General features: G+C 35.8%; 1 protein-coding gene across 1 annotated transcript in view; it reads right to left on the reverse strand.

The window, feature by feature from the left end:
- The window catches only part of CDH7 (cadherin 7), a gene marked incomplete at its 3' end in the record, with an annotated part of 127,442 nt that overhangs the window by 41,791 nt on the left and 67,580 nt on the right, over positions 1-18,071 (reverse strand). Inside the window, exon 4 of the mRNA XM_081324833.1 lies at positions 884-1,003. Within this exon, the coding sequence (XP_081180959.1) occupies positions 884-1,003 (120 nt within the window). The remainder of the gene's footprint in view (positions 1-883; positions 1,004-18,071) is intronic.

Genomic DNA, 18,071 nt, shown 5'->3' on the forward strand with positions numbered 1-18,071 from the left:
TTTACCTTATGAATCTACCAGGAATATGGGGGAACATTAGTAAATAAAGCAAATAAATAAATAATCAATAACTGTCTCTGTTCAATTTCCTCCTGTGTAATTTACCTATCTTATATTACCATGTCTTGTACTTTTTGACTTCTACTGCCTATTCTAACTAGGGCAGAACATTGATAATAAGCCATAATCCTCACTCAACCAAGACTTGCAAGTAACCAGGAGGTCCTTTTGAGAAAGGGCTAGGTTTGCCACCAATTATCCTACCCTCCAAGCACCATATAATGCCTAGTTATCAGAAGCAGCACAGTTATATCAGAAGCTTTCACCAAAAGTCCTAATCAGACTAATACCCAACCAAAACCAATGATGAGAGGATCCTTCCAAAGAAAGGCCATACCATCTTGGAATTTCAAATATCTAATTCAAATTTAATCAGGGGTGATTCACAAAGACTTATCTATAAGCTATTAAAACCCTTGCATTTGTATCTTTAAACTGGGCAAAACAGCGTATCACAGGACAAAAACCTTTTCAGCCAAGGTATCTCAGCCTAACTTAAGAGAGTGCCAGGACCCATTATTCTTGTGGAAATGATTTTTTTAAAACAACAACAACAACAACAACACCTTGCTGTTTCAATGCCATTGCTCTTTACTGGCACAGCTGCTCTGTCATGTGGTCCTCATTTCCTTCCCACAAGTCAATGGGAAAACCTGGAAAGCTTGCAGCAAGAAAATCAATGGGGATCTCATGATTTCATCTGATGGCAGGAGCATGGTAGTGATTTTGGACTTCTTTGTTTAAATAAGGGAATATATCTGAAAGAATAACCCAGTGGATCACAGGTTGCTAGTTATAGATAAAAGAGCAGGAACATATTTACCTGTCTTTGGTTCCACAGAAAAATAAGGTTGACCTTGAAGGATGCTGTAAACTACTCTGGCACTGTTGCCATATGTAGGGTCATCTGCATCAGTTGCTGTTACTTGTACCACAGAGGTTCCTGAAAGTGTTCAGAAATAAAAATAATTTTTTTAATGTTTGTCATGCAACAGAAAAACAGAATATTGTGCTTCTGAGGTGAGCATTTTTAATGACACTCAGCCAATAATATAGCTACGAACCATCTTGACATTTAGATTACAATGAACTTCTTTGATGCTTTTAACATCAAACAAGTTGATAACAATTGTCAGCTATTCATCTGATGTCATTTTTGAACTGCAAAACCGGATAGTACCGGAAATAGAAGGCATCTTCCATTTGCTCCCAGAGAAAATTCATACAAACGAATCAAGTCAATGTCAAGGCAATTCAGCAATCTATCCATCTATAAGACTTTAATATTGATCATTCAAAAAAGATTTTGTGCTATAAAACTTATAGTATCAGTCTTCTCCTACCATTTGAAGCAATTACTCCAGACTAGAAAATCTCAGTATGTGCCAAAAAAAGGTTTTGTTTTTTTTCTTAAGACTGTAAGTACTATAAAGCAAAATATTATGGTTAATTTGTATTAGGATTCTAAAAAAGTACAAAAGGAATACATTCTCTAACCCTTATTAACAGATGCCCTCTAAAATAAATAAAATACCTTTACTTCTGAAAATGGTTCCATATTTTTGTTTATTTAATGAGGACTTTCTCAAATATTGCCAACAAATAAAATTGAAAATGGCACCACAATGTTTGCAAGTATGTTGCTATGTTTATCTAATCTTTTTGGAAACATATGGCAATGCAGTTATGCCATTAGGGCAACCTATAAGGCAGAGTTCCAGGTTTTATTTCCCACTGTGATCTAGAAGGTCCATAGCAGGAATCACACCCCACTTATTGAAATAAGTAACCATAATCCGAATTTTAATATTACCTAAAAGCACATTTGGATTCTGCAGAACCTTCCTATTCTGAGGGCCTTTATGGATCCCTTGTCTCTGTCACTGCTGCCCATCTCTTACCGAGGAAACTTACTAACCTTGATATGACTCTTACTTAAAACAAGCTTATTTTATCACATTTAAGGAATAAGTCATTTGAGAACAAAAGTGCCTCTACAAAATTATTCTCTTGGGCAGCATGACCAAAGAAAAGGATTGTTGAAGCTGTAATTAAATCTGTGGAGGATTCCAAGTTGCCTGGTTGTGTAGTAGAGAAACCTTTTTCTTTCCATCTATGCTCTATTCTGTTAGAAGATCAAATCAAATCAAGTCTTTATTGCGGTCATAGACCAGCATAACTGCTAGAAGATTGTTTTCCCCAAATACATAATCAAGTTAGCCTTTAGGTATGTTGTCCTAAATAGAGAGTGTTCTGAAAAGATTGCTGATGTGGGAGTAATAGAAACAAAGTCAGAGTTTTTCATCAGAAGACGAATTGTAAAGCAAAGAAACAAAGGCTTGTGGCAGACAGGAGAGGGGAGAAAAGATATATAGATAAGCAAAATGGTTATGTAATGATATTGATACCTCAGTGTACAAGGGAGAGCAAGCGTAAGAAGTGAGTGAACGTGGAAGGCTATAAAGAAAAGCAAGAGACATTAGAGGAAAGGGTGAATTATTACAGACTTTCTTTATAATCTGTCTAAAACTGCCTGCAGGAGCAGTGTAAATTTTCAGAGATATACAGAAACAAAACAAAACAAAACAGGTGCTCAGGGACTCAGCAGGACTTTACAAGACAAAACTGTAAATTACAAACTCCCAAAGCAGGTTCACAGGAATAGCTGTGTGGACAAACTACCTCTCCAATGATTCTTCTAAACTATTCAAGTCTACCTAAAGGTAGAAATTCAGAGGCAGCTCAGGCAGGTACTGTAGCAGAGGCGGCCTGCCTCCTGGGCCTACCGGATGCAATTCCAACAGACAGAACCCACAGTATACATTATCTGCCAGATGTGATGAGGTGGGCAAATGCATTTGGAGAGAGGTGGTTCCTCAGATAACCCAGCCACAAGTGGATTTAAATGTAAAAATGAATTAGACCTGGAACTGGCAAACAATGCAGCTCACAGAGCAAAGGTGTAATATGTACAGCCAGTGGTGGAATTCAAATATGTGAACAACTGGTTCTCTGTGTGGATGCCACTTCCTGAAGTCCATTCTGGGCCTGGGCAACAAAAAAATAGCTACCAGTTCTGCTGAAGTGGTGTGAACTGGTTGAATCCCACCACTGTGTACATCTTTATGGTAGACATAACTGTCTGTGCTGCTGAATTTTGCACCAGCTGAAGCTTCCAAATACTGTTCAAGGGCAACTCTATTAAAGCACATTACAGAAATTCAAACAGGTTACTAAGACAGGAATGACAGTGAGCAGAGCCCTGGATATGGGAATGGTGCAACTGGTGTACAACATGAATCTATGCAAAGGCTCCTAACCCTGATTACTACCTTTTTTCAAGCAGGAGTCATGAGTCCAGGAGGACACCCAGATTGTGCACAGGGTCTGTCTGTTGGTAATGCCACCAGCACCAAACATGGTATGGTTCCAGAACCAGAAGGCCCCCAAAGTGTCTCAGTCTTGCCAGGATTCAGTTGAAGCCTATTGTACCCTATTCTAGACCCTTACAATCTCCAAGCATTGGGATAAGACATTTGCAGTTGCTGAATTCGCCAGAGGTGTAGATGTGTAATTGGATATCATTTTGATAAAGATGATCAGTTTGGATCATGATCTTGATCTCAGATGTTGGAATTAGTCATTAAGTCAATTTACAGCAGTGTTGTTGGCAGTGTACAAAATGGACAAAAAGTGCACAAGGTAGAAAAGATAGAGGCTTTCATGACTGTTCAAGAGTGAAGAGATTAAGAGTGACAAGACCCAGCTTATAGTCCACCTTCAAGCATAGAAGGTTACTGCGTTTCTTTAAATCAGGTACTTTCCATCAGTCTGCTGTGGGGGGAAAATGGGAAAGGAAATATTAAGTATATTACCTTGAAGGAAGAGCCTGAGATTAATCTTAATGTGATTTTTTTTAAAAAAAACCTTGTGCTAATATAGACATTTAAAAACTGAAAATATGTATGTATGTATTGTTGTTGTTCGCTACGAAGTCATGTCCGACCCATCGCGACCCTATGGACAACGTTCCTCCAGGGCTTTCTGTCTTCTACCATCTTCTGGAGTAAATTTAAGCTCACGCCTACTGCTTCAATGTATGTATAGATGTATGCATGTATGTATGGCATGTATCTCCAGCCTGAATGTGTCTGAACATAAGCGGAATGCTTCTAATTAAATGGCCTAAGTTTCTTATGAAATAGAACCAAGACTAATTTTCTCAGAATCAATTTTTGGACATAATTTCTTAACTTTTTTTTTCTTTTTTCAACCCAATTCATACAGGCCCAGATATATACATACATACAAATCCAGAAAAAAGATCATCTTTTGGTGGCCACTAGCTACTGCTATTTCTATCAATACTGTGAAGCCCCACAGTTCTGAGGAACTTCTCTGTGGGGAAAAAAATCATTGAAAAGATCTCCAATTACTCTGCCGAATTACAAATTGGATAGAGAAATTAGTATCAGGAAGATTAAATATACTAGGTGTGCACAAAATGTCTTTCTTTTATGTTCTTTTCTTTAATGTGATCCACTTTCTGCTTTAAGAATTTGACCCCAATACTTTCCATGCTCTGTGTCTTCAAAGAACAACGTTTTACAAGTTTAATTCCAGGATGGAGGAGTTTTCAAGATGTCTACAATTCACATACTGAAATCTATCTTCTGTATTTGTATAAAAATGATTAAAAAGCAACATACACTGAGAGTACTGTATATATATTTTACTCCTGAGCTTTGTATTTTACATCCTGGCAACTGGATAAAAGAATGGTGGTCTAAAATTTATCTAAGTGTTGTGTTACATGCAGTAAATGTGATATGAAGTCATACTGCAAAGTTCCTAACTCCTCCTTTTTAACATTATGACCATTATTTAGTGCCCTTTCCTTTGTTCTCCTGAGTACAATGTTGCATTCTAGAATTTATAATCTCTCTTGGAACCACAGCTGGAGCTCTTGAGACTTGCATTTACTGACAACAGTCTTTATAAATACCTCCAGCAATCAGCTCTATTTTTACAGTTAGTAATTCTTGAGAAAGTCACAGAAGCATATATAAACTTCAGTGACAGCCTCTACAATTCCATTAGCAAAACTGTATAAATCCAGAAGTTCACCTATAGACAATATCATACATTTTGCCAACCCAGTTGCTCAACTTCAGGAGTCAAATTAAAAAAAGAAAAAGAAGAAGAATTAGACTATTGACTAAATCCATATACATTTTTTGGTGTGTGAAAATTCTCCCAATTGTATAAAGTACATATACAGAAGAGAAGAACAAGGATTTTCTAGCCAGAAAAATACTGAATGTCAGGCACAAAATAAGTGGGTGTTCATGAACATATGTGTGTCTCCAGCTTGTAATGTTATATAATGAAAAAGCATACAGAATGTTCATTAATTATCTGGGAAATTTTGAAGCAAAAATCAAAAATGAATATTTACTATGAGAAAAACACAAAGACAAATTTATGCTACAGCAAGAAACCATCTGGAAATAAAACATGTATAAGGCAGTAGCCATGGCTTTGGGGAATGCAGAAAGTAATCAAATATGGCAGCATTTCCATACATCCTAACCACGAGTGGACAGAAGTTCAGTTAGACAAATGCATTAATTTATTTCTGAAGAAACAGCATCCACACCAAGGTGAAAATTCAAAAAAATCATCAATTATTCTAAATGTGCTTTAGAATTATAACATGGCGTGCTCTGTTTTATATGCTAAGGGCATAAATGATAATGTCAAGGAATAATATATGTAGTTACCATGATTGTAAATTATACTGCTCTAATTCGTTTGGTAATTGTATTTTTGAACCATTTTATTATGCTTCATAACTCTTTATTGTATAGTCATTAATACTATTCAATATAAATGTTTTGTATCTCTCTTGAGATTTGTCATTTTATACAATCCTGCATTTGAAAAGAAGTACATGAAGTTCATGAAGAAGAAATGGACTGAACTGAAAAAAATATTCTATTCCTTTTCCTGATCAGCTCTTGAATGATTAACTTCCTACCACCAACAACTACCAACTGTCTTTGCAAGGATATCATGCTTGCTATGGATAGTCAACCTGTATTTCACTGAATATAGACAATGCCTCGTGAATAAAAGCAGTTATTTATTTGTTAAGCGATCTCTTTTGTGCATCAGAAGATATGACATGTGGCCTAATGCCTTAATAAGTATGTTAATTATCGAGACACCATGCTTTTTGGATCATCTAAGCTTCTGTTAAGGGACGCGGTGGCTCAGTGGGTTAGGACGCTGAGCTTGTCGATCAAATGGTCAGCAGTTTGGCGGGTCGAATCCCGAGTTCCACGTAACAGAGTGAGCGCCTGTTACTCGTCCCAGCTTCTGCCAACCTAGCAGTTTGAAAGCACGTAAAAATGCAAGTAGAAAAATAGGGACCACTACGGTGGGAAGGTAACAGCGTTCTGTGCGCCTTTGGCATCTAGTCATGCCGGCCACATGACCACGGAGATGTCCTCGGACAAGCGCTGGCTCTTCGGCTTTGAAACAGAGATGAGCACTGGCCCCTAGAGTCGGAAACGACTAGCACACATGTGCGGGGGAACCTTTACCTTTTTAAGCTTCTGTTAACAGATATTTTTTTTTCCTCTTCCTTTCCTTTTAAACCTTTGTATAGACTTATTGGCTATCTGAACAGGCAAGGAAGATGGAGACAATTAGAAAGGAGACAAATAGGGGGGCAGAGGCACACTTTTTAATTTTCTTGCTATTTGTGACAACATTTACAATGAAAAGCTAAACAAATGGAAGGGGAAGGGGAGGGAAAGGGACTGGTCTTACATGTATGTGAAATTAACTTTTCCAATATTAGAAGGGCAGGACTTCATTTCTCCTTAGTATTTCATGAATGCAGGAGATGTTTAATTAGAAATGGTGTCATACATAAACAAAATTGGTACATGCTGAAATTCCCTTTTGAATACAATGATTTGAAGGTTAAAACAAAGTAGTTTTTAAATTACTTTAAAAATTCTTTTAAGTGTTTTGCTGAAACTCCTAAGTATTAAAAAGCGGTTTTAAGCATATATAAATATATGTCTCATTTTTATGTAACCGTTTTTTAATAAAAAATGATTTAGGCAGACTTAACATTTCTTCTAGCTTGTACTGACTTACATTTTTATTGCTGAAGAGTATAAGGATTTCAAATCACCGTATTATAGTAAAACTTACCTGGGAACCAATAAAGCAAGAATTCTTCTTTCCACTCTTTAGCTTTAACAGATCATGTCTCCATTTCCTAAAAGCATACTTATCTTTTTCTAAAACTAACACATTTTCATTTATTACTTTGTTATTCTTTAAAAAAAAATCTTGGATTCCAAACTCTAGAGATATCACTGTGGATTGGATGAGCGATTGAGAATTTTAATTTGAGCATAGGTATCATCCTGCCATCATCTTAATTTTTTTATCATATTTTTTCCCCAGAAAAATCCAAGGATGTAGAAAGTTTTAGCCTATGGTTTATTCATGTGCAAATTATTTCTGCACAATAAGAAACCAAACTAGAAGAAAAATATGAACAACTATAAGAACTTTACATATTCCGTTAGATAAACGTTAAATATGAAAAAAATAGGATAATGATATTTTTAAACACTGGTGGCTTTCTGTAATCAGTGCTGAAATCTAAATAACCAGAATGTTATTTAAGAATTAAATATATCTTAAGCCTTTAAAGAGTCAAAGAGATTGGTAGTATTTAAGCTTTAATAGCTCATTTTGGCTGAAATTACTTTTACTGTCCTCAGTACCCAATTAATAAAGTCCTTGTCATGGATCTAATTTTAAAATATGTGAGGTAGATACTTCATTTCTCCTTAGTATTTCATGAATGCAGGAGATGTTTAATTAAAAATGGTGTCATATAAATAAACCATGACTTGCTGTGACTATTTAAGATAAATGTCACACAAGCAGTTCATGAAGCTAAATTCAGTATTAATACAGTATTAAATATTACTCTACCAGTAACCACAAAGGCATTTAAATATATCATACTATGAAACTTGAACTAGATTTAATGTTCTGTAATATGCAAAGCTCATGAACTATATATAATCCCACTTAGATATTATTTTCTAGTGATTTCTCTGCCTTTTGTTAGAATTCCTTTGTAGAGGAATTGCAATTTTGCTGTTTTGCCATCTAAAGAAGAATACTTATATACAAAAATAACTTGTATTTGCAAAACAACCAATAGAATCATTTGTATACATGGTAAACATATATGGATTTCTATCTCAATAACCATTCCATTTCAGTTACATAACATGTAAAACCTTACAATTAATAACATGCTACATGAGTACACTGTTTGAGTGATTTTGAGTGTTCCAGTGAAATGTGGTGGGCATAGTGTACTTAGATTTCAAAAAGACATTTAACAAAGTAGACCACAACCTACTTCATGGTAAGCTAAAACATGGTAAGCTAAAACACCATCAGAAGGATTTGTAACTGGCTGACAAATTGCACTCAATGTGAGGTTCTCAATGGAACTACATCTATACAGAAGAAAGTAAGCAGTGAGGTACCCCAAGGTTCTGTTTTAAACCCAGTACTCTTCAACATCTTCATAGATGATTTAGATGAGTGAATAGAAGGGGAACTCAACAAATATGCAGACAACACTAAACTGGCAGGAACAGCCAACAATCAGAAAATAGGCTCAAGATCAAGATGGATCTCAACAGACTTGAATACTGGGCTCTATCTAACGCAAAGAAATTCAGCGTAGAGAAAAGTAAGTTTTTACACTTAGGCAAGAAACATGAAATGTACAGGTATAAATTAGGTGAAACCTGGCTCAAAAGCAGTAAATGTAAGAGGAATCTTGAAGTCCTAGTGGACACTCAAATATTAGCCAGCAGTGTGCAGCAGCAGCCAAAAAAACCTAGATTATATTAACAGAGGGATAGAATCAAGATCACGTATTAGTATTGCTTTATAAAGCCTTAGTATGATCACACTTAGAATACTGCATCCAGGTTTGGTCACCATATTATAAAAAAGATGTAAAGACTCTGGAAAGTGTGTAGAAAAGAACAACAAAGTTGATTAGGAAGCTGGAGAGTAAAACATATGAAGAAAGGTTGCAGGAATTGGGCTTGTCTAGTCTAGTGAAAAGAAGGACTAGGGGAGACATGATAACAGTGTTCCAGTATTTGAGGGGCAGCCACAAAGAAGGGGGGGGTCAACCTATTTTCCAAAGGACCAGAAGGCAAGACAAAAAACAGTGGCTGAAAACTAATCCCAAAGAGAAGTAACCTAGAACTAAGGAGAAATTTCTTAATAGTGAGAACAATTAACCAGTGGAACAGCTTGCCTTCAGAATTTGTGAGTGTTCCATCACTGGAGGCTTTTAAGAGACTGGACAGCCATTTGTCTGGAATGGAATAGGGTCTCCTGCTTGTGCAGTGGGTTGGACTAGAAGATCTCCAATGTCATTTCCAACTCTGTTATTCTATTATTTTGATTCTTCACCACAGCTTCAGAAGGATCCACAAAGCAAATTCAAATATTTTTGTATTTGTTTTTAAATGTTGTATGCAGGTATATACATGGAAGAATACATCACATTTTAACATATGATTTGCTACTTGCTTCTTCCCCAGCAGAAATCTAAAATAGGTGGCCTCAGATACACAAATTTGAAAGTGAAAAAGAAAAGTTGGGGAAAGCTCCAAACTACAAAATGGTATATTAATAGAGAAATGAGTAGGACTCAAGCTGGGGTCTCTAGAGGATTATCTAGGTAAATTTTGTTTAGGTATTAGAACTGGAATTCCAGAGTGGTGCTTATGTTCACTAAGGGAGCATCCATAAGCATGTCTGGATATTGCTAGACCACCACAGTGACCGTTTTATAAATGGACTAGTAATCAGTTACTCTGCCTAATTAAGAAGCTGCAAATTAGATGTGGCAGTAATAGCCAGCTTTCTGCATCATTCCCATTCAGAAAGTTGTTAACAGGACTGTATCCTGGCCTCTTTCTTTTTAACAGGTATTTCAATTCAATGGTTATTGCCTCAACTAAACAGGAATTTTGGCCCACTACACTTAGACGGTTGACTGTGTTCTTGTATCAAGATGATGAAGCTATTCTTTCAGTCACTGAAGTTGGTCTCAGAAGACATCTACTGGCAGTTACTGGAGAGAAGAATTGCTTACAATTAACGACACCAAAACTAAAATTATGGTCTTTTCAAGGGGAACTGAGATGCCTTAAGCATCAATAGCAGGCGAATAACAATACTGTAGACCAACTTTTATCTTTTAAATATTTCAACAGTATTCCAGCAATTGGGCATCTAGGAAGAACTCATTAAAACTATTTCTAATACAGCTAATATTAGTGATAAGCTACACTCAGCTTTTTTTCATGCTACAGGAGGTAAGAATGTACTTGCTACCATAACACTTTTCAAAGCTAAATCTGTCTCCAAAATATTATATGGTTTGCAGGTTTGTGCATCCAGTAACTTAAAATCCCTTGATAGAATACAGTCCAAATTCTTGACAATGCTTATAACACTTCAATCAGAAACTGGGTTGAATCCCTTGGATTTCAGGGCCCATGTATATGGCTCTATTTTGGGCTTAAGCTTCAGTTTTCCTGTAATTTCCCAGCTTTCGTGATTCTTTTTAAATCCCCCCCCCCTTTTTGGAAGAAAGTTTACAAAATGACATATCACTGTGTTTCCTAGCCTTGGGAATTCCAAAAGCAAGAGCTGTAATACAGCAGCAAGGGATCACGCATCTCTTCAGGTAGAGCAAGAGATATTAGGCCACCGTGACTGGCATTATATAAACTGGAGACCTTGCCAGCCCAACAAACTAATGTCACCTGCCATCGCACCACAGAAATTCCTCTTTAATCTCATTTAATGTCTTTCCTTCTGCATTATTGGAAAGAAGTTATAATAATATTCCTTTGTAGATCAAACCTGTTTTTGTGCTTTGGAGGAACCTGAGATCCTAGCATACATGTTCCTTTGATGCCCTTTCTACTGTAAGCTACATTCCACCCTTATACTTTCATCTGAAACAGGGTTTTTTTTTTTCTGTCTGGAGGACAATACTAGTTGTTCCTTGCTAACAGACCAGAATCCCAACAGTTTCAAGACAGCTGCAACATTTCTCAACTGCAGTTTCCCTATGTAGAAAAATATCGTGTTAATTTTGTACAATGTACAATTTTATTTTATTCTCCTATATTTTTACTTTGTCTTATCTTTGTTTTACTTTAATGCAACTGACTAATGTAAGATTTTACTTATGCATATTTAGAGACAGACAAGCTCATGCCCCTGTGTTATCACTTAATACTAAAATACTCAATAGATATTGACTCAACAGTTCAAAAGCGGCTGACCACAAGTAGATAAATGAGTTTAGCTCATTAAGAAGAGACTGGACAGCCATTTGTCTGGAATGGTATAAGGTCTCCTGCTGGACTAAGTTGGGCAACTTAACGGGGACATGAAAGAAGGCTCCAACTAGGCAACAGTGATGTCACCATTCAATCCTTTCAACCCAGAAGTGCTTTGGTGCTCCCAACACAACAGTAGTTGTAATTGAAGTAGTAGTAGTGGTAGTACTTGAAGTAATAGTAGCAGCAGCAACAGTGATAGGTAGAATTCTAGCATTTTATTTTAAAGTATTTTTATTAATTACCGTAGCTATTTTGGTTTTAGCATTTAGGTCCTACTTTTAATATCCTGCTATCTATACTTATTGTAGTATAACAATATATACTCCTGGTAATATCTTAGCAAGTTTTCCAGCTTCTAGGCATTTTATTGTTCTTTCTGAATCCCATCTATACTTTCTTTTGTCTCATGGTGTTCTGCTTTTTGCCTTTTAATCTTTTAAGATGTCAACATTTAATTTGCTGGTCAGAGACCATAATGAAAATAAACAAAATCTCGAAATCTTCCACAGCAGTCAGACTGTCCATGGCATGCTCCAAAAATGTAAAATGTAACCAAAGGCCAAAGAATCTGGGGAACAAGACACATAGAAATTATTTGATCTTTAAAAACAAGACCCCTGACAAAAATGTGCTACCACCTTTTCAATAAACAAAAGTTTTAAAATGCTGCATAACATACAGTTGGCATAACTAAGTTGTCATCAAGGATAAATTTCCATAATGTCCTGAAACAGGATTGCAGATTTATTCCCCAAGGAGAATCTCTAAATCGACTGGGTAAACAAGCAATAGATGAAAAATATCTGAGTACAGGTGTCAGTGCGCAAAATGCAACCCTCCTAGAATATAACTGGCATCATAATAAAGGAGACTATCAAACCAGGCATAGAAGCAATTATTCCGACTAGAAGAAGCAAATGTCCTAGTATGTATCATTTGACCAACAGCACAGCAAAAAGAGTGTTATGAGAATACTAGATGCAGTTGTGTGTGTCTTGCTCAGTGTAATATAAATTATAATCAGAGACATGAAGACTACCGGGCGGGGGGAATACCCAGAAGCAATAGGAAAAGATCAGGGTGGGATTTTTTGTTTGTTCTCTTTTCTAAAAGACTGAAAATAAATAGATTATGAAATATTTCCAGCTTTTTTCTTTAACCACATAAGATGGTTAAAGTGTCAAAGAAAATAGTCCTTGTTTGAAAATACAACAAATCCAAAAAAACATGTAAAAACAGAAAAATGTGTTACAACAGAAAGTTTCAGATACCCATGACACTGAAAAGTTTCAGGAAAAAATGGAAAACATTTCCTATGGTAAATGAGTATTTTCTGAATCTTGCCCTTCTCATACTTTTTTTTTAAAAAAAATAGTGTTTTCTTTATGGGTCTGTATAATATTGATGGGAGTTTTTCCTCCCACTTTAGTGTTATTTGCCTGTCTGATTCTGCTCAACAGACAAAAATGAAAAGACACAGCATTCCTAAAACCTTTAAAATTAAGAACATTTTAAAATAAATTCAAGTAAATATACAATCAATGTCTGAACAAAATGACTGCCCATCTATCCATCCATTCCACAGAAATATGTACTATCATATATTTTCTATCTTTAAGAGAAGCTACTTTCTTTAAATAGATATTTGGAAAATGTGTTGCAATTTGTACTTAAAATTCCTTTAAAAATTGTGTATCCTCTCTTTTTAAAGTGACTGTGTCCAACCCATGGCCCAAGGGCTGCATGTGGCCCTGGACAGCTAGTAATGCAACTCCACAAAATTTATACATTAAAATATTATATATTTTATGTCCACTCAATGTGGCTCAGGCAAGCCAAAAGGTTAGACAGCCATGATGTAGAGGATACCTACAAGCAGCTTCATCTACATTTCTTCTCCAGAAATTATTCTGGAGTTATTGTCCACTTGGCTTTGATATTGTATTAAAAGAACGATAGGGAAAAGACAAGCTATCAAGCTAGCAATAACAGTTTTACATTCATGTTAATAAAATCATATTGCAGTTAAAGTTATTTACTATTCATCCCTCTGCCCTCACTAATATTTCAACTGTTCCTCTCCTTTTATGTTGCTACAGGGATAAACTATTTCAAATACAATGCTCAGTAACTTGAGTCTTTTCTGATTTAGGTTTTATATTTTCTCCGTACAATCTGGGTAAGTGTTTTCTTAACATACTTATATAAGAATTCAAATGAAGAAAACAGATTTTCTTCTCTGCTTTCCACACCCCGAGATAGCACCATCTATTTATAAATGGCCATTTCTGAAGGGAAAAAAATATCTAGATATACTGTAGATTGGCTGCTTATTGGTCCCAGAGAAAAATCAGCTTAAGATACAGTGCAATTGATAATATAATATAATATATGCTACTTATTTCAATTCAGCTTTTCATAGGGCAAAGTTGTCTCTGGCATTATAGTCTTTTATACATACATGAAGAAATTCTATTAATTTTAATGGATTTACTCCCAAACAAGAACAGCATAGGCAGACACTCTTTCAAAGGCTGTGGGGCATACTTTTTTCCTATTTATTTTTGATGGCTAGGATGATAATAAGAGCCAATGTGGGAAAGTGGTTAAGGTATATCAGCTAGGAACCTTTAGGCACAAAGCCAGCTGGGTGACATTGGTCCATTCACTTTCTCTCAGCCCTAGGACAGAGGCAATGGCAAATCAATTCTAAAATCTTGCCAAGAAAAGTGCAGCAACTTGTCAAGGCAGTTTCCAGGAGTCAATACTGATTCGAAGGCGCATGAATGAATGCATGCATGCATACACACACACACACACAAAGGATGACAGTGAAGATGATGATGATTAAGAAGTTAACAGTGTAAACCTACTGCAAAGCTTAACAACCATTTTCATCTGTTCTTTGCTTTAAAGCAAAAGAAAACCATGCTATCAACCTTGGCAAAACTGCCAAATTTTCATGACATGGTTAGAGGGAGATTCCAGGGCTAGACAAAAAAACTGGGTTCTCTGTTTCCCAAACATCACCTTAAATGTATCAAGTGACAGGTGTTGTTAGCTATTAAAGTGATGTGACAATAAACCATTTAACTATATTAGGAAAAGCCATTTAACCATTTAACTATATTAGGAAAACCCAGATAATTTTACAGATCATTATAACAAGAATGAAATAAAGATTATGATCTAAATCACCTAAGCACTTTTTCTTATCTGGTAAGACTACAGAGGCTTAAATATATATATATTGATTTCCTGAAGAAAAAATCATCAGGGATATGAATAAGAATTATGTGGAAAGAGGCTTGTAGGCTTAAGGGGAACTTTGCTTTGAATTAGGTGGTCACAGCAGATACTGGTATTTTGATTATACACTTTTATTAACCGGCTCAAGGGACGCGGTGGCTCAGTGGGTTAGGATGCTGAGCTTGTCGATCAGAAGGTCTGCAGTTTGATGGGTCGAATCCCGAGTGCCGCGTAACAGAGTGAGCGCCTGTTACTCGTCCCAGCTTCTGCCAACCTAGCAGTTCGAAAGCATGTAAAAATGCAAGTAGAAAAATAGGGACCACTATGGTGGGAAGGTAACAGTGTTCCATGCGCCTTTGGCATCTAGTCATGCCAGCCACATGACCACGGAGACATCCTCAGATAAGCGCTGGCTCTTCGGCTTTGAAATGGAGATGAGCACCAGCCCCTAGAGTTGGAAACGACTAGCACGCATGTGCAGGGGAACCTTTACCTTTACCTAAGGATTTAAACCTGCTCACCCATGTTAATGACAATATACATTTATAATTGGTGACATTCATTTATGTAATTTATGTCTATAATTTTTTCCATAACAGCAGATAACTTGATGATTGAGTCCTTAGCCCATTCATTATAGATCTCTCTTGATACTTTTATTTCCTACTAGTGCCCTCTAATGTCCAACCTTCAAAGTTGTCTTATAAGTTTTTGCAAACATAAATATATACATTTCCCACAGGAAAATTCCTTTTTTTAACTTCAAAGTCTTAAATCAAGTTCATTTGAGCCCTTAATTTTTTGGGGGATCTTTATAAAGCAACACCAATTGTCCTATTCCTGTATATTGAAAAAAAGCTTTTTTACAGATCTCTGATTTATAAAGTTTTTTTTAAAGTACTGAAGAAAACACACCCAGTGATTTCACTAACTGTTCACTCTGAAGCTACTCAATCTTTAATATGTAGTGAAAAAAATAAACAAATCCAAAGTGATTAAGAGGTCAGCCTCAGTCAAAAAGTCCATCAAAGCTACATTAACAGCTATAAGCATAATAGAATCCTGCAACTCCCAGTTGACCACAGGTTGATTGCAAAAAGTCAATTGCTGCCACATGCCTCATTATAAAATAGATGTTCAGATTACATGTAGGTAAGCTTAAGTTCTCTTTCTCTGAAAAATTTCTGGAAATCCAAATCCAGCATTCACATGTTATTTTCAGCCATAGCATTATCTCTCTATTTCTATTTCTTCTATTTCACAGAAAGCCATTCTCTTCTCACTTTGGATTTATTTGTTTTTTTCCATTGCTTTTTAAAAATTGAGAAACTTTAAAACAAAAAGTTTTATTGTACACACTGTATGTTTATTGCATTCAGCAAAGGGTGATTGGGGTGTTGATTTTAGAAAGTTTTAGGATTCAGATGGACTTTGAAATTAATTGAATCCTTCTTATGGGAAACTTTCCATGTTTACATTTAGGAACAAAAATAACAGATAAGATGACTTTAAAGGTTGATCACTAGAAGTCACCAGAGGGAAACAAATATATTGGTGGTTCTGATGAGAGAGAATGAATACTGAATTCAGAAATAATTTCAAAGATAGCTACTATAATAGCTAAACTGATGGAATCATGGGAAATGAACAAGTTTCATTACATAAAACTGAAATTGATTTCAATGTGCATTTAAAACAAAAAAGATGAAATCCTGGCTATAGAAATGAAACCAGTTGATGTTTTAATAATTAAAGATATGCAAATACTAAACCAGAAGAATGATGCAAAGAATCTTTTCATATGGAATTTACAAAAGGGTCTTGTTAAAGTTGTCAATGATTTTGTTAGAGGAGACAGTGAGAATATGAAGTGTGACTTGGATATTCTCTTTAGAGTGGACTTGTTAAAGTTATCAACAACTTTGAGACAAGAAACGGAATGTGAAAAGAAAGCAGATGTTAGGATAATACCTGGGGAAAATAAGGTTGTTGGAAGTAAGAGGGGAAAAATACAAAGATGGTTTATTTGCTCAAGGTTAAAATGAATGAGTTGCTATTCCTAGTAATGTTCAACAGATTCTTGCTTACTAGGACAGGATGATTTGCAAATCCATGTGTTGCATTTTAAATGATTCAATTAATAAATATATAGTTTGTAATACTTATGTGATCTCTGATAACTGTTAATGAACTTCTGCTGATTAAGATAAGAGTGCTGCTTTAAAGATTTGTGTGTGGCTAATGGGTGATATTTGGGATGAAGCGTTGCTTGCTGTATTTTAAGAGATAGTAATGAATTGTTAATGTTAGTTAAACTTGCTGGGGATGAAGGGAGGTTCTTTTCTCCTGCACTTTTTTATTTTTCTATTTTCTTGCCTATTTATAGTTTTATCTTTTGTAGTTTTAGATTTGACAAAACTTATAAAATCGTATTTAGAAATATACAATGTTCCATCTGCAACAAAGGAATAATAGTGTAAAATGGTTCCCCATCTTCCAGGGTGCAGCCTACTGCATTTTGCATCAGTCAAAATTTCTAGATAATCTTCAAGGGCAATTCCAAATAGAATTTACTGCAATAATCCAATTAAGAGGTAATGAAGGCATAAGTGACTATCCCCAGGTCCTTCTGCTCCAAATGAGATACAACTGACATATGGGGCTGAAGCTGAATTACTCTCCCGGCCATGATCTCTACCCTGTTTTTCAAGTAGTAGGCAATAGAATACAAGTGTCAGGGTCTACTCTTTTAGGAAGTGTATAACCTAGTTTAAAGCCAGCCTAGATGCTAACTATCAAACCTGGCAGTTTCTGGACAAAGAGAAACCTTGTGTTGCTAGGGTTCGGCATCACCTTATTTGGTCCCATCTATTTTTTTACTCCTCTAAACATCTGGGGAGAACATCTACAGCAGCTCCTGTCTGGAAGTGGAATATATAGCTAGGATATATCTATATACTGATGGTATCTCATCCCATACTAATCAATGAGAGAGAGAGAGAGAGAGAGAGAGAGAGAGAGAGAGAGAGAGAGAGAGAGAGAGAGAGAGAGAGAGAGAGAGAGAGAGAGAAATTGAAAGCTTTTCTGATCAGTTTTCTAGTGTGTAAAACTTCGCATTTGTCTACCTTAATAATTTGCTGGTACAGACTTTTTCATTTCATTCATACTTCAGTATTCTTGTCCACACATGTATATTCCTTATCTGTTCAATGGGCATATACCATTTCTATATAGAGAGGAGATTATAAAGAGGAATGCAATATT

This window comes from Vipera berus, assembly GCF_964194415.1.
Source record: "Vipera berus genome assembly, chromosome: 3".
Classification (NCBI taxonomy): Eukaryota; Metazoa; Chordata; class Lepidosauria; order Squamata; family Viperidae; genus Vipera; species Vipera berus.